Source organism: Oratosquilla oratoria, chromosome 43 (assembly GCF_046742065.1).
Source record: "Oratosquilla oratoria isolate Oo_2021 chromosome 43, ASM4674206v1, whole genome shotgun sequence".
NCBI classification, from domain to species: domain Eukaryota; kingdom Metazoa; phylum Arthropoda; class Malacostraca; order Stomatopoda; family Squillidae; genus Oratosquilla; species Oratosquilla oratoria.
This window is the reverse complement of record NC_134819.1, coordinates 29,463,959-29,486,119: the sequence shown is the minus strand read 5'-3', so window position 1 is coordinate 29,486,119 and position 22,161 is coordinate 29,463,959. Positions and strand designations below refer to the sequence as shown.

Sequence of the window (22,161 nt, the reverse complement as noted above, 5' to 3'; positions counted from 1 at the left end):
ATCACCACATTAGTTCTCTCTACTCGTTCAATGATACACCGATAACCCTCTGTTTTACACACAAAGATATTCGCGTAATTAACAAGAAACATAAATTTCCCGCTGCTAGGCATTTGTCGCTATTAATTATTTATTATTCGTTTGAATAGAAACGACCTCGGTTACGATATTTTGTTTTTCGAATTTCCTAGTATCAAATTACTCTTGCGTCATACATTGATAAGCTAAATGACGAACCAAGAGAATGCTTGACACATTGTTGAGATGTTCTTATGAAAGTCTAGAATATTGTAACTAAAGTCGTTTCTACTCAAAAGAAGTAGCAAAGGCAAATGGCATCAGACTATTTTCTCAGTGAAAGATAGGATGATAAGACAAAATATAATATAGTTACCGTAGTTTCCGGGGGTTCTGCGCTATGCAGTCCTCTGACAGTTTTACCATGTCTCCAGCTGTGGGTACTAGGAATAATATATTTATTCAAGAGCCAGGTGCAGCGTGCACATTTTTTGGGAAACTATTAGTTTCTTTTCGAGTGGTTCAGTTATGAAATTCTACCCCATAACGTAGTTGAACCCTCCAGCATGTCCGAATTTAAGTCTAAGCTGTAACTATCATTGTGTTATGAAATTATCTCATTGTGGGTACAATAAGCACTTTACGACCTGCACCATCCTTTGGTAAACTTTAATTTTCTTTCTGAGAGATGCACTGACGCAGTCACTACTCGTGATTATTATTTGTAGTACTGCATGCTTGACTGGCTGGAGCTTCTGTCTGTGACTTTTAGGCCCATCCCTTCTTTGTCTTATCAGGACAGGTTATAATGGCCAAATGAGTAAATGCAGAAAAGGAATGGACAATAATACTCTGTGAGTATCTGTGGGTATAATAGTCACTCCTTAATACTTCTTATTTTCTGTAGTCTTGGTTTTGTTTATGTTTGAACATTAGTAAAAAACTATATTGTCTTGGAAATAAAGATGTTGAATTATTCATATATATGTATACAAAAATATTAAAATATTCTCCAATCAAAACACATTACATATCTTATTCGGTTTGAGATATTTGATATAATTTATTCAAATTGGTTTTTATCACACTTCAGTGGTTTAGTTACACATTTACAGTTTGGTTGAAGCAAGCAAGCGACATGGCTACCCACATGCCGGGTGTGTTGTCAGAAGATTTAACAAATGTTATAAAATCTTGTAAACTGCTGGTTGTGGGAGCAGGTGGAATTGGGTGCGAGTTATTAAAGAATCTCGTACTAACAGGATTTGAAGATATTGAACTGGTAAGTGGAGTATATGTGTGTTTGATGTGGCTACATCCGTTTTGGGTGATTTGGCGCGTCAAAATGCTTCGAGTTAGGTTGATTTTTTTTTATGTCAGTTACCCAGGTTTGGATCAGAGCCTAAGGTACTTATTTTGTTATATTGGGAAGATGATTTTGTAATTAACGTTTTATGATGGGAACGTCTGAGGAGATGGTGAACAGTGCATATGTCGAGGCGAAATAGACTTTTTGCCTTATTGATCTCCGTGATTGAGAATGTCAATAAATCAGGTGTGTGTTCTTGCTGTTAAATGTACAGACATTTTTATTATTTTTACTTTCCTCATACAAAACACAGCACCCGTAGATTGCAACACACCACTAATGTGTTAAACTTGAGTGTTGCACATTGTCATTGTGTAAGGTTAATTATAGCTTGAAATGTCAGAGGAGAGAGATGTTAGTGGAAGGCCCAAGCACAGCCCTTAGACTCCTTACTGGACTTCTGGAGCCAGTTGTAGTCATCTCACAAAGGGAGTTACAACTGCCAGAGGCTGTGCAGAGGTCCTAAACCAAACAAATAGCAGGACAGAGTAAGGCCTAAGGACCCCACAGTCCACACTAATAATTTATTTTCCTTAGCTGTAATACCACTTAATCTTAACATATCACAAATGAGGTAATTATTTTCAACAAGAGATGACTATGATCATTAAATGGTTCCCAAAGCTATATGCCTCCCATCCTTATTCCTAATTTCACACAAGATTGCCTTGTGCACTGCTAGGTTAGACACTGAGAAATCGTTTACCAGCAGATATTTCTTCATGAGCATTGCAGCCCTGTTTTGTGGCGCATTTTGAACTGTTCTGTCACTTCTTATATTCATACATGTCGTAAAGGTTGCAATTTAACATCTCTTGGTTAGTCATGCTTTTTTGTGTTATCCTTGGCTATTGCAATTGTTATTTCGAACTGTTACTATGTTCTTTTCATTATCTGCACTTCATGTATATTGATTCATTGCCAGATAAACTTATTATTATAATAGAGTATTTACTTAAGAAAGTCCTCTTTAATCCAATAGTTTGTAGTATGCAACTTTGTTTAGTTCATCAAAGTTGATGTATATGCACTTGAGGTTTGATGTGGCTGATTCCATGAGGTATTTATTGTATTTTCTTTGGTGAAATTTCTTTAATCCAGTGTTGTCTTTTGTGTCCTCTATCTCCTTTTTTGGTATAGTCAACAATCCACTAAAATGTTTCATCTTGTTCTTCATTATTTTTTTTATCAGCCAGGGCTAGTACATGTATGTATATATATATATATATATGTATACATACATATATATATATATATATATATATATATACATACATACATACATACATATATGCATGTGTATGTATGTATGTGTATATACATACATTATATATGTGAATATATATAAATTATATATATGTATATATATATATATATATATTTATATATATATATATGCATATATATATATATATATGTATATATGTATATGTATATATATGTGTATGTATGTGTATATATATATACAGTATATATATATATATATATATATATATATATATATATAAATTAGAGTTTAAAAATATATATATATATATATATATATATATATATATATATATATATATATATATATGTGTGTGTGCGTGCGTGCGTGCATGCGCACGCCACCATCACCACCACCTGCATGCTTGCCTCATCCACCAAGTTTGGTCCTTTCACCCTCTCTTGATCTTAGAAAACATCTGACACTTTATCTTTGACAGTACTTTGAATGTTAGAATTTTCAGCTTTTACAGTACTGACAGCCTAATCAGTTGCCCAGTGCACAGCTTTGCTCTCTGTTTTTATCTGTTTCTTGTTGAGCTAGCTTTTCTCCAGTTCTTTGGTGCGTCGCATTTTCAGTGATTAGATGCATATTGCCTTCAACATGTTATTTGAGTGGCCCTAAGCCAGTGATTAAATGGTTGGCTATTTCCTCACAATTTCACATGGTGCAGTAGAATTTAGCATGTTTGCCTATTTTGTTCCAAACTTTGGTTTTTGCACCTGTGAACCCCTCACACTTGAAATGAACCAAAAAATTACAACAATCACACTGTATTATTTTCTTATAACTTTTAATAATGTAATTTTTTTTATCATACTATATCTTATTGTAAATGAACATTTTTCATGTTTTTTACATTTTGATTACCTTAAAAATACATTATTTATTTACTTCCAAACTTCAAACATGAAGTTCCCTTGGTTCTGCCTTATTTACTGCCTAGTAAATAAGTTTTACCTAATTTCTTGGGTAGTGCCTGACCTAAAAACACTTCGATAAATGTGTTTATATTACTTCTTCTTTACATGATAACTGTCATGCTGTTTTACAGATTGATCTCGACACTATTGATGTAAGCAACTTGAATAGACAGTTCTTATTCCACAAGAAGCATGTTGGTCGTAGCAAATCACAAGTTGCAAAGGAGTCAGCTTTGCGATTTAATCCAAAAGCTAAGATTGTTGCCTACCATGATTCGATAATGGGGTGAGTAGTTGAAATTTGCGATTTTCTTTTGGTATGTTTTGTTTGTGGAAAGAAGTATTTCTTATTGTTTTTAGGTTAAAGGGTGACTTGTATATTTATTTTACTTTGTAGTGATTTGTGTTTTTAGTCTCAGTTCATTTTATATTTTATTATTATTATTTATTTATTTACTTGTTTATTTATTTTTTTTTTTTTACATTATATTGTTGACTTGGATTTATCTTCATATTGAATCATCTTCTTTGACAGGCCTGATTATGGTGTGACATTCTACAAAAAGTTTAATGTAGTGATGAATGCTCTAGACAACAGAGCAGCACGTAATCATGTAAATAGAATGTGTCTGGCAGCAAATGTCCCACTTGTGGAAAGTGGCACAGCAGGATACTTGGGTCAAGTCACAGTGAGTAACATTGTGTGTTTTCAGTGGTCTGATGGCTTTGTATTTTGTACATCACTGATATAGTGATGCAAGATATTAGAATTGTACATGTTAAGTGAAATTTTCTTGTTTGCAACAGGTAATTAAGAAAGGAATGACAGAATGTTATGAATGTCAGCCAAAACCAACACAGAAAACCTTCCCAGGCTGTACAATTCGGAACACCCCATCAGAACCAATACATTGCATTGTGTGGGCCAAACATCTTTTCAAGTAAGTTGAGGAATGAAAGGGTGATTTTGATTGACTGTTTGAATGATGAATGATAGTAGTAACCATGCATTAAAAAGAAATCAGAGGTACCCCAATGTGGCAGGAAAGGGAGGAGTGAAGCAGCCTATATAGGTGGTGAATGGGAGTACTGGCTACCTCCCTTACAAGGGGGAAAGAAGCCCTTTGTATATAGATTGAATATTTATTACTATTTATTTGTTATACTTTTTTTTTTAATCGGAAATTTCAGACAGAATTTACATTTTTACATAATTTTATACTGCATGCTATGTGAATAATGGTTTTAAGTCACATGGGTTGTAATTCAATAACTACTTGTACTGCATTTTGTATTGGGAAAAAAGATGATGCTCAGTTTTCAGGTGGTCATTGCCTCATCTCAGAAAGTACTTGCACTGCTCAGGCACCTCCAGTTGCCACTCCCAAAATAGATGTAATAATAATGAGCCAGTTTTACATTGGTGATTTACCTTTTGATATAGAGTTTCCCCAAGCACAACCACCATATTGACCTACTAACAGAGTCACCACTTGGCACAGTTGGTCAACAAACACACTTAAAGGTGATAGTAGGGAAGGAACTGTTACTGTTTGTCAACTCCTTATTTGTGAAAAAGTGGAGTGAACAAATGCAGTTGAATTTAAGGGAAGGCAGTTAATGGATTTTCGAAAATGGGCAGCTTCACATTCCATCTTACAGGAGCACCACTTATAATTCTCATTGGTTCCTGCAGACATCATGTGCAGTGATAAAGAAAATACAGTAGTATTTAGACAACAATATTAAACCTCTTCTCAAAGTGATTTGATTCGTTTCGTGGTTGCAACTGGACTCCTTGGGATTGTGAATCTTATGCAAGAGTGAATCAAGGGAATAGTTCTGGATTTTTAAATGTATGTTTTCTCTCTTGTTTTTTAGTCAGCTGTTTGGTGAGGCAGATCCAGATGAGGATGTATCTCCAGATGCAGCAGATCCTGAACAAGTTGGGGAAGCTGGCAAATCTGCTCTGGATGCAGAGGCAAATAATACAGGAAATGTCACGCGAACATCAACACGCACATGGGCGATGTCACATAATTATGATGCCCAGGTAAGGTGGAAATACGTCACCCAAGTGTGACCTCTTGTTTTTATTTTTCTTCTTCCTTTTTGTACATAATGGTCTTAAAGTAGATCAGAACAGAGGAACAGAGGGAGTAATTGGTGAGTAACAATGTGGTTTTAGGACAGGTAGGGGTTGTGTGGATCAGATTTTTGTGCTAAGATATGTGAGAAAGCATTAGGAAAAGGTAAGGGTGTTTTTTGGGCCTTAATGGTTTTGGAAAAGGCTTGTGACATGGTAAACTGGAAGGCACTGCAGGAGGTATTGTAGATATATAGGATAGGAGGAAAGCTTTTGAGAACAGTCAAAAGTTTTTACGAGAATAGTAAAGCCTGTGTTAGAATTATAAATAGATGAAGTGGTTTGATGTAAAGGTGGGACTTTACCAAGGACATGTTCTGTGGCCTTGGCTGTTCAATTTATACATGGATGGGGTGGTGTGAGACGTAAATGCAAAGGAAGTGGATCATGGATTGGAGATGGTTAAAGAAAATGTCCAGAGAAAAGTGGGAGATAAACCAGGTGTTGTTTGCTGATGACACTGCTTGTAGCAGGATCGGAGGAGGGATTGAGGAAGCTAGTGACAGAGTTTGGGAAGGTGTGTGGAAGAGGGAAATTGAAGATAAATGTGGGTAAAAATAAGGTGATGAGATGTACAAGGGGAGAAAGTGGCAGACTGGAAGTGAGTATTAAGGGAGAGAGACTGGAGGAAGTGGATATTTTTAGATACTTTGGTGTGAATGTGGCAGAAAAGGGAGGAGTGGAAGTAGAATATATATTGAGAGAAGCAAGTAAATGTCTTGGTGGATTAAAAAGTGTAATGAAAAATAGACATTTGGGAATGGATGCTAAGAGGAGATTGTATGAGTGTGTGCCAACAACACTGTATGGGGCAGAAACATGGAACATAATAGAGTAGTTTGAATGTTTTTGAGATGAGGTGCCCGAGAAGTATGATAGGGGTTACTAGGCTGGATAGAGAGAGAAATGAGGAGGTGAGGAGGACAGGGTGGAAAAGGAGTCGGGATATAGGGTTGATGAAAGAGTTTTGGGATGGTTTGGACACATGGAAAGAATGAGTGAAGAAAGATTAATTAAAGAGGTGTGGAAGGCAGAGGTTGAAGGAGTGAACATGAGTGGGCAACCAAGGATGAGATGGATGGATGTAAAAAGGGCATTGGGAAAGAGGGGAATGTCTGTTGAGGAAGGATGGGAGAAAAAAGAAAATAGGGGTGAATAGAGAATGGTTGTGTATAGATGATGCTGTGATGCATGAAAGGGAGTGGGTGGGGGATGGGGGGTGAGGGAGTATGTATGAAAAATAAATTGATGCAGTCCGAAGGGATTTCTCCTTGTCTTCTCCATTTCTGCATGAGGGGATGGGGAGGGGGGGTTGCCAATTTAATGAAGTAGCCTTGCTGTGGATGTGCTGTGTCTTGCGACACTGCTCCCAGGGTAGTAGGCGAGATGCAGGAATGACCCATCATCCAGGTGGAGTCAAGATAAGGGGAGGGAGGGGGGGTGGATGGGAGTGAAGTATGTGGGGATGGAATGGGTGGTAGTGGATTTTATGCCTTTGTTTTTTGGATACCTCCCTTGTAAAGGGGAAAAAGCCTTTCATATATGTATCTATGTATCCAGTAAATTGTTCAAGAACACCATGTTTCATTTAATAGTACACAAGAGTAATTATTTCATATGTTATAATTGCCCATCAGTAATAGACCATGTGTGGAGTGAATGGATGGAGGAAGGCGGATATTAGGGGATAAATAGAAATCTAGGCCAGGTCCTGAGACCAAATATCAGGGCTGCACTTCCAGATAAGGATGAGGTTGATGGGATTAGAATAAGAGTGACAGGGCTGATTCTCTGATGTCTTGTAGGAGTACTACATGTAGGCCATCACTGCTGGTCCCAATACTTTTTTTGAAAGCTAACATGGGGGTGGAGTGTGTTGGGATGGAATGGGTGGGAGTGGTTTTTATGCCTTTGTTTTTTGGCTACCTCCCATGTAAGGGGGGTAAAGCCTTAGGTTTATGTATGTATGTATGTATGTAACATGATACAGCACTAAAATTTATATATTTCTTTCTCCAGAAACTATTCCGCAAGCTATTTCATGATGACATTGAGTATTTGCTCTCCATGGACAAGCTTTGGCTGAAACGAAAACCCCCAACCCCACTTGTATGGGAGAGACTGGAAACTGAAAGTAAGATATATAAGAACCTTGGTTATACCTTTTACATAGTTAATTGGAAATGGTTGATTAAGAGTAATTAGACCTGAAATGGGGGCAGGAGTGGTTAATCTTGCCTGATATGTCTGTTGATACTAGATTGGTTGAATACTTTTGTTGTCTTGAGTGGGAATAAACTATTTAGAAGTGAAAACTTGTCATTGGGCATCAATGAAAGTAAAATGTTGAGGTTAATGTTGATTTTAGGCGAGTTATTTAATTTGGCTATAGTTTCTGAATGTATAGGTAAAATGAGGATAGAAATGTATGAAAGTTAATAGGGAAGTGAAGTTAAGAGAAGGGGTTCAGAATAGATTATGGAGTCTTCTAAATGTTGATGATACTTTTTTATTAGCAGTCATAGTGCTTGCAGAAGATAGAGGCAAAATATGTTCAGGAAAAAGACTGGGGAAGATATTTTCAAGAGTTAAGTAATTGGTTGTGTATGGATGATTCATGGAGTATTTTTATTTATTTTTTTTATGCAGATTTGACTGAGTAAAGGAACTTGTTTTGCAGGTGATATTGCACAAGTTATAAAATATATTCATATTGATATGTTCTTCGTTTTCAGGTAAGGATGATGGGAGCATGAATGGAGAAGGACTCATTCATGATCAAAAACAGTGGAGCATCTTAGAATGCCGGAATGTCTTGGAACAGTCTGTCAAGAAGCTAAGAGACAGATTTAAGGTACTTTCTTCTATCATTTATGTGTTTTCATGAAAGGTTTTAGTATTCTGATAACTTGAAAGTGGGTGAGGAGCGAGGGTAGCCATGTAATGAAACAGTGGGGTTAACCTCTTCTCTGGCAATGACGAGTATGCTTTTCCAAAAATTTATTTACATTCTGGAGTTCACTGTGTGTATACTCATAAACACCTGAATACTCTGAGCCTTTCCTTGTTCAAGATGAGTCATCTATGTCTTGCAACACAGTCACATGTATGCTTGGCACCAATTTCTCTTGTCCCCCGCAAGGCATTCTGAGAGACATGCTTGGCTTTCCACCCTTCACCATACAACATTTTACTTTTATTTTTCAAATACTATTAGATCATAATGAACACACAATGATTCAAGCAATAATGTGTGTGTGTGTGTGTGTGTGTATTTACCTAGTTGTATTTTACGGGAAGGGGAGCTATGCTCGTGGGGTCCCGTCTTCATATCTCATTTTATCTAAACTATTTTTAAATTCATGTATTGTTTTTGCACACACCACTTTCTCATCTAACTTGTTCCAACTGTCTATTACTCTGTGAGGAAAGCTGTTCTTTTTCAAATCTCTTCTATAGCTGTCTTTTTTTATTTTCTTTCCGTGTCCTCTTGTATTTCTGTCATCCCATTTTATCAGATTCTCTATCAGTAATTTCTATGCCTTTCATGATTCTGTAAATAGCTATCAAATCTCCTCTCTCTCTTCTTTGCTCTAGTGTCTGTAGTTTAAGTTTTTGTAGTCTCTCTTCATATGATAGTTTTGAGTGTTGGTGCCAATTTTGTAATTGCTCTTTGTATTCTTTCAAGTTTTTTTATACATTTTTTTGTACATGGTGACCATATCGTTGCTGCATATTCCAATCTTGGTCTTATCAGGGTGATTAGGATTTTCCTCACCATTTCTTCATCCAGGTATGTAAATGCCACTTTGATTGTTCTTATTAAATTATAAGTTTCTCCAAAAATCTTATTTATATGTTTCTCAGGTGACATATTATTCATAACAATGACTCCCAGGTCCTTCTCATTTTCTACTTTTTTTTATTCCTTCTTCTCCCAAATTATATGATCCTGTTATTCTGTTTTTGCTTTTTCCAAATTCCATTATACTACACTTTTTTGTATTGAACTCCATCTCCCACTTCCTACATTCTTGTACTTTATTTAGATCTCTCTGTAGTGATTCACAATCTTCTTCAGTTTTCACTCTTTTCAGTAGTTTTGCATCATCTGCAAAGAAGCTCATATAGCTTTCAATTCCTTCATCCATATCATTAATATATATAGCAAACATTATTGGGGCCAGAACTGTTCCCTGCGGGACACCGCTTATTACTTCATTCCATTTTGAGTGCTGGTCTCTTATCACTACTCTCATTTTTCTTTCTTGCAAAAAGTCTTCCATCCAATTTAGCAATTTACCTTGTATTCCTCCTTCATATTCTAATTTCTTAAGCAACTTCTTATGTGGTACTTTGTCAAAAGCTTTTTTTAGGTCTAGAAATGCACAATCAGCCCATCCATCTTTCTTGTATTATATCTATTAGCCTTGAATAGAAACATATTAAATTGGTGACGCATTATCGTCCTTGTCTGAATCCAAATTGCCTTGGATTTAGTACGTTGTTTTTTTCCAAGTATTTTACCCATCTACTTTTGATAATTCTTTCACAAATTTTTGCTATTGTACTTGTTAGAGAGACTGGTCTATAGTTGGTAGGTTCTTCTTTATTTCCTCCTTTATATATAGGTACTATATTTGCTTTTTTCCAATCTTCTGGAACTTTTCCTTCTTTTAAGGAACTGCTTATTATGCTATGTATTTTGTCTGCCAGTTCATTCCTGCATTCTTTCAGAATCCAGTTTGCTATTTCATCTGGCCCATGCGATTTTCTGACATCAAAATTACCCAAGTGTGTCAATATTTCATTCTTTGTTACTTCTATTTCTTCCATAGGGGGGACTTTTTCTTTCCACTCAATCTCTTCAGGTTGTATATTTTCCCTTGTAAACACCGATTTAAAATGTTTGTTCATAATTTCTGCCATTTCCATTTCCTCAGTGTATTCAACTCCTCCTTGTCTTAATTTCTCCAAGTCTTGTTTGTTTTTCAGTTTATTGTTTACAAATCTGTAGAATAGTTTTGGTTGATCTTTACACTTTTCTATAACATCTTTTTCATATTTTCTTTTTTCCTCTCTGCACTTTTGTACATATTCATTTCTATAACCAGTATATATTTTCCATTTTTCAGGTCTTCTGTCTTTTTTCCATCTGGTCCAGGCTTTGTCTCTTTTGTCTTTTAACTCCCTACAACTTTTGTTGTACCAGCATTTTACATATTCTTTTTCTTGTTTTTGTCTTGGGACATACTTTTCCACTCCTTTTTTGTAAATTTTTGTCAAAATATTCCATTTCTCTTCCACTGATGTTTCTTCTTTGTATATTTCTTCCCAGTTTTCTTGTTGGAAGAATTCTCTTATTTTATCAAAGTTTGTTTTTTCATGCATCATTCTTCCTTTTCTATATTGTTCATTTCTTTTCATATATTTTTCTTCATTAAGTTCCAGTTCAATCAATATGTGGTCACTTTTACCTATTGGTGTTTTATATTCAATCTTGTCCACTATTCTAGGTTCAGATGTAATTATTAAGTCTAGTCTCGATGGTTCTTCTTCATTTCTATACCTAATGTTCTCTTGTATCCATTGTGTCATTGAATGGTCAGTAATCATCTCAAGTAGAGCATTTCCCCATGAGTCATCACCACTCTTTACTGTCATTTCTTCCCAGCAGATTTCTTTGCAATTAAAGTCGCCCATCATAACTATTCTTCCTCCGTCTTCCATTATTTTAGTTAATGCTATCTTTGTGTCCTCTAACATACTTTTATGTTCACTCTCCTCCCATGAGGCTGTTTTCGGAGGCACATAATTGATCATAAATTTTCTGCTTTTCTTATCTCGGTCTTCCACTTCTATCATAATCATCTCTACTGTATTCTTTCCATATATGACACCTTTCACGTTTATATCCTTCTTAGTCAGGAACATAACTCCACCCCCTTGTTTTTTCTCTCTGTTTCTAATCCAATAATTGTATGCATCATGTCCTACACTGTTGGGTGGTAGTGGGCCTTTTAATTTTGTTTCTACAATTCCCATTATGTCCGGTTCTTTTTCTTTCAAATAATCATTCAGTTCATTCAATCCTGTTATCAATCCATCTATATTTGTGTAAGACGCTCTTAGTTTTCTGCCACTTCCATTGTGTTCTCTGTTTCCCTTATGTTTTTCTTTTGTATGTCGAACTGCTTTATTTTCATGTTCACTACTCTCCAATAGAATCTCTCTTTCTCTGACTCCGTTCTTTCCTCGTTTTTTGCCTTAGCTTCAAGTCTTTTCTGCTTTTCTGCCTCTCTTTCCTCCTTATTCATTTCTCTTTTTATCCATACCTTTTTATATTGATCATTTGTTGCTAGTTTCCCTGTTTTGGATAGAATTTCCTCTGCCGTTGTTTGTGACCTGAATTTAATCTTAATTGGTCTGGTCTTATCTGTACTATATTTTCCGAGTCTGAATTTTTCCTCAATTTCCTTTATAATTTCTGGTTCATCTTCCTGGACTAATTTTAATAAACTGCTTACTCTTTCATTTTCCTCCTTGATTCTTGCGGTTCTATCTGGGTTATGTTTCTCTTCCATTCCTAATATGATTATACATTTATTTTTGTCAGCTAATTCTCTTACTATATTCTCCTTCTGTCTCATCACTTTAATAACTGAGTCTTCATTATGTTCTTTCAATTGCTGTTTGACTATGTCAGTGAATGAAACCTTATTCCCTTCTTGGGTTGTTCTCCAATTTTTAGCTTCTTTAGCTATTGTCTCTCTGTTTTCATTACTATTCTTCAATTTCTCATTCTCCTCCTTTACATTTCTTAACTGTCTTTTTAGGTCCTCTATTTCATCAGTTAAGTTTCTGTTTGCCTTCTCTAGTTCCAACCTTTCAATTCTCTGGAAAATGGAGTCAACATTACCTAACCTACTTTCCAAGTCCTCGATCACCTTATCAACTCTCTCCTCTAGTCTTATCAGTCGGGGGGGGGTTGTGTCCCCCCCACCCTCTTTAAATCCCTGGAACATATTCTCGTCACTTTCTACTGTATTGCTCCTCTCTATACTTCTAATCTTTACATTTTTATTAGACATTTCATCATCGCTCAGTCTTTTGTTTACCTTTCGCTTGTCTGGCTGGGCCAAGTCTACTCCCTCCTCATTTCCTTCCATTTCCCTCAGTAATCCCTCCCCTTTTCCTCTTTCCCTACTTTCCCACTACTCCACGAGCAATTTTCCCCCCACCCTGTAAAAACACTAGGCACTTCTCTTTGCATTGGGATCCACAGACTTCAGTTTTCTTCAGAACGTCATCCAAGCCGTCCATTCGCTGAAGTGTGTGTGTGTGTGTGTGTGTGTGTAAGGTCACAGCATTACCCATAGATTGTTCATATACGAGTTCTGAGCTCTCATCTGGGAGGGTAATAGCTGTCGATCACGAGTCCATGTGATCCAAGACATAGGGAAATTAATTCACATTTTATTTTTGAAATATCATATAATTGAAAAATAAGTAGTTCCCAGATACATACATACATATACCAAGGCTCTTTTCGCCCTTGCACGGGGGGGTAGCCAAAAAGAAAAAGGCATAGAAACCTCTCCCACACCCATTCCATCCCCTACATATTCCACTCCCCTCCACCCTCCTCCCTCCCTCTCATCTTGGCACCTCCTGGATGACGGGTCATTCCTGTATCCTGTCCACTGCCCTGGGTCAGAAGCAGTGTTAAAAGATACAATACATCCCAGATAAGCCACATACAAAAAGTTGCCTGGGAAGGGGTTAAACAAGCTTTGGCTTTCAGGCCCAGCCGTGGAGGTGTTGTCTTGCTGCTTTGCTTCTGATCCAGGCTCTTCATCCATAAGGATCCTTGATAAAAGGGAAAACAAATGGTTGTGGGATGGGTGAAGGGTGGGTACATGCCTTTGCTGACTGCCTCCCATATAAGATGGAAGAGGCAATTTGGTATATGGAAATGTTTTTAGTATTAATTTTCTTTACACATTAATACTCTTTGGTTAGTTGTAGTTATCAGGAAATGTTCAATATTTGCTTATACAACATGAGTTCACTATAACTATTTTTTAATGAAATACTTTTGTTTGTCAGAATTCCTTTCACATGGAATGATGAGTGAAGTGAGTGTAAGTGTAGTAGGGGTGTGAGGTTGCAGGGGCCTTTGGCTCTACATTGGCAGTGCGAACAGTTTCTTTGGATGGTGTCGAGGGGTAGCAGACTGCCACCACTGCTGCACACCATTTATGTAGTGTGGGAAGTTCTAGATGGGTATGGGTATTTGCATCACGCCAGTTATGTAACCATCGGCTAACTACACAGTTGTGGTGCAGGTAAGATAAAATCTGGTTAGACTTTGTATGTGGGTTATTTAGGAGAGAAAAAGAGTGCATGAATCAAGTTTTTTTGATAAGACAGGTATGTGAGAAGTATTTAGCAAAATACAAAAACGTTTTCCAGGAATTCATGCACTTTGAAAAGATACTAGGGCTGATAGAAAAGTTTGTAGAATGGGGAAAATATGTTTATGTAAAATTTTACTTGAGCAGACATATGGAAGGGTCTGGAGAAAGTAAATTGCTTGTGGTGAATGTGGGGCTGTATCTGGGTGGTTACATCAACATAGAGGATTAGCATTTTGCTACCAAAAACCAGCTCTTATATCTTTGGAGACAACATAGTGCTCAAGAGGTAGAGCAACTAGCTCATCACCATCTCTCCACTGACTTGTTAACTGTACGAGTTAATGAGTGATAGAAGTGTGGGATGAACTTAGTTATAAATGTACTGAAGGGTGCCCCTTATAAAGGGATAGTTAAGTCAAAATCTATATCCACATAAAGAAAAAAAATCCTATTCACTTACTCCTCCTGCAGTAAATTATGGTTTTCAAGTTTGGCAGTGCCAAGTTGTGAAATGTTTTTAACTCATGATTTTTGTACACAGGAACTTAATGATGATCATTTGGTGTGGGACAAAGATGATGCAGACTGTTTGGATTTTGTCACAGCCTGTGCAAACATCAGGGCACATATTTTCAACATTACCATGAAGACAAGATTTGATGTTAAATGTAAGTTGAACTGTAGAATATTAAATTGCAGTTTTATTTTTTCCAAACCAAATGGTGACAATTTTTTTGTTTGGGATATTGCCAAACTATTTTATTATTTTTTGTTCTCCCTCATACAAACACACACACACTCACAAACACAAGTTTATTTGCAGAGGATACCTAGAATATGAAGAATATAGTACAATAAATTGTTACAGGAAGACCTAGGTAAAGTTCATGAGTAATTAGGAGTGGAATATAAACTTCTATACAAACAAATGTAGAATCAAATTTAAGGCATAATTTCATCAGTAAAACATGCACACTTTCTCGCTTGAAATAGATTTTGAATATTGGGACATTGTATAGAAAACTGTAATGTATGAATAATCCCAATAATTTTGCTTTATTTCAGCAATGGCAGGCAATATCATCCCAGCCATTGCCACCACAAATGCTATTATAGCTGGCCTTATAGTCTTGGAAGGCATAAAAATACTACAAGGAAATATTGAGCAGTGCAGAACAGTAAGTGGATGTAATGTTTTGGAATGATGGCCATGGTATTTTCTTGTGTGCTTTAATATGTTCATTTTCATGAAGCTATATTATTGTGAACTTATTAAGTAACTTGTTTTACAGGTGTATTTGAATAGGCGACCGAATCCAAAGAAACGCTTGTTGGTGCCGTGCATTCTGGATAAGCCCAATCCTAAATGCTATGTATGTTCGGAGAAACCTGAAGTTTGTGTTCGCCTCAATGTGGAGACCATTACTATTCACACGCTGCAAGAAAAGATTTTGAAGAATGCCCTCAATATGGTCGCACCAGATGTTGAGGTTGCAGATGGCAAAGGAACTATTATTATTTCATCTGAGCCAGGGGAGACTGATTCAAACAATGACAAATTCTTGAAGGTAGGTATTCCATAAGGGATAAGGGTGTGTGGAGAATGGTTGTGTATGGACAATATATTGTTGCAGCCTTAAGGGATTTCTTCCTGTCTTCCCCCTTTTCCACATGATAGGGTGAGGAGGGTGACCGTAAGTGAAGGCCTTGCTGTATATGTACTGTGTCTTGCTGCATAGCTTTTGACCTGGGCAGTGGACAGATGTCAGGGATGACCCTTCATTCATGAGGAGCTAAGATGAAAGGGAAACAATGGGTGGGAGTTTGTGTGTGCCTTGACTAACTACCTCCATTAGAAGGGGGATGATGGCCTTGGTATAGATAGGTATTCCTTAGGCAATATTTTATTCATCCATCCCTTTCCTCGTAAACCCAAAACAGCTGTTTCTTTTTGGCTACCCCCCTTGTAAGGGGGAAAAAGTCTTGGTATATGTATGTATGTAAGAATTCCCGTGCTGCTCTGTTCAGTTTCTTCATTGACTGCCACATAACCAGGTTCTTGTCATTGTCTGTCGAACAGGGAAGGGAGAATTGTGTCTAATTATTTTGTGTGGATAATTGTATAGGTTGTGTCCATTTTGTGTTGTGGTGTTTCTGGCTTAGTGTTTGGACATGTGTAGGCAGCAGGTTTAATTTGTGTTATTTAGTGTTAACCTCTCAATATGAGTCAAATATTCACACACATCAGGTTGCCTGACGTACAATGGTGCATCACAATATGTGCATTACAAAATATGAAATTACTACTGTTATACTCATTCTCTTTCACACTGAATAAATATAATGTCACAGAAAATGTAATACTGTTCACAGAATACGGGGGTCACTCGGCTACAAAATAATCAGGAAGCTGATGCCAGTATCCTCGTATACCCCACTTGCGGCTCATTACATATATATAGGCATCATTGTATTCAAGAGGTTAACAAGTACATGTGGTGTATTCTAATTAGACAGAAAAATGGCAGAGGTTGCATAGGTGTGATCTTTTTTGTATATATTGAAAATTTCTGCCTTATAAGGGGAAAAAGCCCTTGGGTAGAGGAATTTTGTTCCATGTTGGGTATATGCTGGGGTATTTGCCTTGTTTCTGTGTCGGTGGCTTGGATAAGGGAGGTTAAATGCCAGTATGCAGCTCTCCTTAACAAGTGAAAAGTACACATACATACATACATATACCAAGGCTTTTTCCCCCTTCCAAGGGAGGTAGCCACAAAGGGAAAGGCATAAAACACTCCCACCCATTTCATCCCTAAATACACTCCACACCCCTCCCACCCTTCCTCTCATCTGAGCACCTCCTGGATGACGGGTCATCCCTGAACCCTGCCCACCGCCCTGGGTCAGAAGCAGTGTCGCAAGACACAGTACATCCACAGCAAGGCCGCTTCATTTGCATATAAGGAGAGGACGGGGAGAAATCCCTTCGGGCTGCGTCAAAATTTACTCACACATACTACCCCACCCCCCAGTAGGTTAGAAAAAGTTGGAGTGTTGTGAAAGTGAATGAGCATTTGGCCTGTTCCAGAGACTAGGTACTGGCTCCTTGCAGATACACCTCTGGGTGAAGGTATGGGTCATTTTTGTCACTCCAGACTTTCTGGCTGAGCAGTCTTGTCTCCTTGAGGAATGCCACAACTGGATTTTTTTTTTTTTTTCCCACAAATCCTTTATTGATTGTATATTTTATTGTTTGCATGATAAGAGGGAGGGAAGAAAGTAGAGGGGATGGAATGGGTGGGAGTGGTTTTTGGCTACCTCCTATGTAAGGGAAAAAGCCTTTGGTATATGTATGTATGATGCATGATTATGTACAATGCAGTCTTCCATGTGTTGTATAGGGTGAAGTGTTACATCCTGGACAGTTATCTGTAGTGCTGTCATCCAGGCATTTCTGGTAAATTAGAAGGGCCATGTGGTAGCTACATCACAGCCTGCCCAGGTGTACTCTCCTCTTGGGGAGAGTATTCAGAGGGATGGAAATCAGGGGGTCTGGCATGCAGCAATGTGTTATTTCATTTTGTTGGTGGAGCAGTGCACATTATGATTATGGATATGCTTGTGGAGGAAGAGGAGAGAGTATTTGTGACTTTATATTTTATTAGTGTGATGCATTGTACATATGGCAGATGTTGTATGCATGAATTTGATATGTGGTACATAGGGGTGTAGCAATCACAGATTCTTTATTTGTTGACTAGTTAAAACATACAAACCATAGATCATTCAGTGAAGAGACAGACAGAATGCCTTGACTTACTGACATTCTTGCCTAATAATTGTAGGTCTCCTGCAAGAGAGAATCGGGGTAACTGAATGATACCAGCAATCTGATTTTTTTCTTGAAAACGTATTAGGAGTTAAATGAAACAGTTAAGTTTGTCATTGTATTTAATGAAAATAATACAGGTAGATATGTATTCAGTTATGAATGGTTAAGAGACTGCTGGGGGGGATAAAGTGAAATTGTAATTTGTACATTTGAAAAAAGATTCCTTTGGCAATATGCCAATAAGAGTAACTACTGAAGTAAATATAGATACAAGTGGCTTAAAGGAAATAGTTTCCATTTGATTTTTATGGTGGAAACTTGCATTTCAAAGTGTGGAGTGGAATTTTTGAATGTAGACTTAATTGCACAACAACATCCAGAAAAATGATCTTGTATTGTTGTGGATTTAGATGTTTGTATTTTTCCAGGAATTTAATATCAGGGATGGCACACAACTTAACTGCGATGATTTTCTGCAAAACTACACACTATCCGTCACTATTTTGCAATGGTTAGTAGTGAATATGAACTAAACCAGCATATTATGAGACATTGTAATAATTGGGGCATTATTAGTCTGCTTACAACTAATTGATACATTCATTGTAGTGAAAAATTGGAGGATGGTGTTGAGTTTGAAGTAATTGGTGACAAAGACCAATTGAAGGCCAAGGAAGCAGACGAATCTGCAACTAAAATTAATGAAGGTGAGTTGTCTCATTATATATATTTATTTGGGGGAAACATCACAGGGTTGTTCTCGTTTCATTGGAATGGAATGTGAGGTTTTATTGTAAGATTTCCCCATGACATTCTGAATGTATCTTTAATCAATAATATGAGATAGTGTTAGGTGTGTTACTATGAAGTTTGTCACTAAATGACAGTAGCCAGAATAGTTTGTGCATCTATCAGTTGTGGCATGATAATATGGTTTAATGTAGGTTTCCCGTAGCACCAGTTTCCCTAGTGTTAGAGGTAGATGTAGAGGATAACCAAGTACTGACCATTTGATTTTCTCCTCTGATAGATGGTGCAGGTTCATCATTGTCTACAACAACAGTTGCAAAGGTAGATGATGATGACGATGACCTTCTTTGCTTAGATGACTTGCCCAAGAAAAGGAAAGCCGATGAGGACAAGGTTGTGGAACAGCCATCCAAAAAACTGCGTCAAACTTGTCTTGACAATGACGATATCATAGTGTTGTAAGATGAAAAAGTGAAACTGTACTTTGTGTTTGTCAGCCATGAATGTAGTTTGGACATAATGATTATGACAAGTGAAGTAGGCTGCTAGATATATATTTTTTCCTCTAGGATTGATAGTTTTGACAACTGGTAAGTGAAAGATGAAAGTAAAGAATAAATGAAAATTTGTTATGTCCCATTTTTATCATCAAATGAATGTAGCTGTGCAAATAAAATTCCATGTTTCAAGCACTAATTATTTTCTTTCTGTTACAAGAAAACATGTGGTCCTTACATTCTAGAATATACCTTCAAAGAAACCAGATTCCTTTTGGCAGTTAATAAAGGGAGAGAAAAAAGAAAAAAAAGTTGAAAGAGTATCCTTCTATGATGCCCAAATAATACATATTCAGGCTGTTCAGACTTCTATTCCCGAAACTGAGGAAATTTTTTTGGCCTTGACTTTAGGTTCTTGTGAATCTGCAATTTCAAAGGTCCCCTGGGAGAAGGAAGAGTAAGAAAAAAGTATCAATTTAGGGGGTTAGTTGCATGGGTGTATGCTTTAGTTCTACTAACCACTATACTAGGGTACTTGACTGCATAGCATTATGCAGCCAATGCTATTGGGGTTGTTTCAGGGTGCCCCTGTGAACTGGAGGTACATATAATTTGCTTACATTAAGTCTACTCTTAGAGGAATGATACTACTTTACCACTTCTATGACTACCTCTGGGAAAATGCTTGTATAGTCCTGCTTTATAAAGGAAAAGGGGACATGTGAATGTAATAGTTTTATAGTATCAGTTCATTTAGTTAGAAAGGCATGTGGTAGGGTGTTGAGAGGATTAGGAGAGGAACTGTAGGTTCAGAAAAGGTAGAGGGTGTGTGGATCATGTTTTTGTGGGGAGTCCAATTTGTGGAAAGTTTTAGCAATAGGTAAGGGTGTTTTCTAAGCCTTTATGGATTTAGAGAAGGCTGATTGGAGACAGGAAGGCATTGTAGGAGAATTTATAGATGTATAGGATAGGGAGAGCGCTGTTAAGTGCAGTCAAAAGCTATACAAGCAGTAAAGCATGTGTTAAGGTTGGGAATGAGTGAGGTGAAGGTGGGAATGTGCCAGGGTTGTGTATGTTGTTATGGCTGTTCAATGTGTACATCGATAGGGTGGTATAGGAGGTAAATGCAAAGGTGACAGCAGAAGATTGGACATTTCTCACTCTATCCATTCTTGTAACATCTATATTTCCCAACATTCACTGCAAACCATTCACTTCCCTCAGCTAAATAAAATATCCTGGTTGTAGTCAGAACAAGTATGTAAGGGCAAGATGAAGGAAATGGGCTAAAAACTAAAAATTGTGGCCTTACCATTTTGGAATCCCTCTGATCATCATATTTTCGTTTTCTATTTGCAGCTAGTTTCAATTTTGATAACTTGTTACCCTTTAAACCATTCTGAAATACCAGTATAGCATTAATATATATATATATTTTAATGTTTGGTTATATTTGACTCAGCTCATTACCTCTTAACTGTATTAGGTTTTTTTTAATACTGTTTGTGGCTATATCTGACTTGATTAATAGGCTCACCTCTTCACTGTATTCGGTCATTAAATCTTGTGTCAGGGTTTGACTATCACCTCGTATGGCAAGAGATGAACAATCATTACTAGGTTGAAGCAGCATTTGTTGCTCTTGTGATGATACAACTTGAACATCTTGACTAAGACTTGGATGGGGTGATTCCAAGCAATCTATAATCTTGTTGGAAGAAAAAGTAATAATAATAAGAAAAAGAGATACAGATATATTCTCAGCTAGCAACCTCCTAACTGTTCACTCGTTACTTGCTCTGCAAAGTGGCTAGGCATGAATGCTCTTTTCAGAGTTGAAAGATTTAAGACCATACTATTTGTCTATATACCAGTCGAGAATAGAGACTACTTTTACTGTTGTCACCCAGTGTGATTTTGGTTGCAATCCAAGTTCTTGTCTTCAGCTGCCTGTATACTAGTCACCTGTCACCATGCCTCCCTATTGACCATGCTACTGAAAGATGTATGTGGGTCACCACAGACTTAGATCAAATATTGGACTTGTGATCAACAGCTGTTACCCTCCTGGGTGAGATTTCAAGAGCTCATACATGGCTCGATCTTTGGGTAATTCTGTGATTTTACACACACTCCCACCTTACTCCTTGCCCACCAGAGTTGGAGAACTGGCTGGCAGTGCAGTAATTTTCAGCATTGATGAGTTAATGGTTGACAGCAGTACTACTGTTCTATTGAGCCATGTCTGTGTGTGTGTGTTTAAGTTAAATATGTCCACAGGAACTCCTGGAGGAGTCATGATAATAGGGAGGAATGGGGGTGGATGGGAGTAGAGTATATGGGGATGGAATGAGTGGGAGAAGTTTTTATTACTTTTTTTTGGGCTACCTCCCTTGTAAAGGGGAAAAAGCCTTTGGTATATGTATGTAAATATGCCCAGAGCAGTGAACAAGATGCAGGGATGACCCATCATCGGAGGAGCCAAGATAATAGGGAGGGAGGTGGGTGAATGGGAGTGGAGTATGTGGGGATGGAATGTGTGGGAATGGATTTATGACTGCTTTTTGGCTACCTCTCTTGTACGGGGGAACAAGCCTTTGGTATATGTATGTGGTATACAAGAAGGTAAGTTGAAGGTAAATGTGGGTAAAAGTAAGAAGAGATAAACGAGTGGAGAAAATGGCAGTGAGTTGGAAGTCTAAGAAGAAAGAGACTGGAGGAAGTGGAGAGTTTTAGGTGTTTGGAGTTGCATGGGATAGGGAAGGGAGGAGTGGAGGTGGAAGTAAATTGTAGAGAGAAGCAAGTAAATACCTTTGAAGATTAAAAAGTGTTATGAGGATTAGGCATCTGGGAATGGATGCAAAGAGTTTATGTGAAGGAGCGACGACTTGGAATTTAAGAGAAGTGTTTGAGATGAACTGTGACAAGAATGGTAGGGG

General features: G+C 37.3%; 2 protein-coding genes across 5 annotated transcripts in view; one reads left to right on the top strand and one right to left on the bottom strand.

The window, feature by feature from the left end:
• Window positions 1–1,133: 1,133 nt before the first annotated feature.
• On the top strand, window positions 1,134–19,417 carry Uba2 (Ubiquitin-like activating enzyme 2). Its single transcript, XM_076179736.1, has 13 exons — window positions 1,134–1,300; window positions 3,709–3,863; window positions 4,113–4,266; window positions 4,385–4,518; window positions 5,459–5,630; window positions 7,743–7,857; window positions 8,459–8,577; window positions 14,685–14,811; window positions 15,209–15,321; window positions 15,436–15,711; window positions 18,404–18,486; window positions 18,585–18,682; window positions 19,006–19,417. Exons 1-13 carry the CDS (start codon window positions 1,157–1,159, stop codon window positions 19,185–19,187), a joined length of 1,872 nt encoding a protein of 623 aa, XP_076035851.1. The 5' UTR covers window positions 1,134–1,156; the 3' UTR covers window positions 19,188–19,417.
• Window positions 19,418–19,528: 111 nt separating this feature from the next.
• LOC143021908 (uncharacterized) overlaps window positions 19,529–22,161 on the bottom strand; it is a 35,188-nt gene continuing 32,555 nt past the window's right edge. For all 4 annotated transcript variants that reach the window (XM_076179731.1, XM_076179732.1, XM_076179733.1 and 1 more), the window contains 3 exons: window positions 20,760–20,930; window positions 20,535–20,621; window positions 19,529–19,664 (listed from right to left, as the gene is read on the bottom strand). In XM_076179731.1, coding sequence (XP_076035846.1) covers window positions 19,584–19,664; window positions 20,535–20,621; window positions 20,760–20,930 — 339 coding nt within the window. In that variant the 3' untranslated portion in view covers window positions 19,529–19,583. The remainder of the gene's footprint in view (window positions 19,665–20,534; window positions 20,622–20,759; window positions 20,931–22,161) is intronic.

Bases quoted from the DNA above. Each gene is read 5' to 3' on its own strand.
- Uba2 (XM_076179736.1), top strand. From the start codon at position 1,157: ATGGCTACCCACATGCCGGGTGTGTTGTCAGAAGATTTAACAAATGTT. The intron at 5,631-7,742 runs GTAAGGTGGAAA...TTCTTTCTCCAG, and splicing joins CACATAATTATGATGCCCAG to AAACTATTCCGCAAGCTATT. The intron at 18,683-19,005 runs GTGAGTTGTCTC...CTCCTCTGATAG, and splicing joins TGCAACTAAAATTAATGAAG to ATGGTGCAGGTTCATCATTG.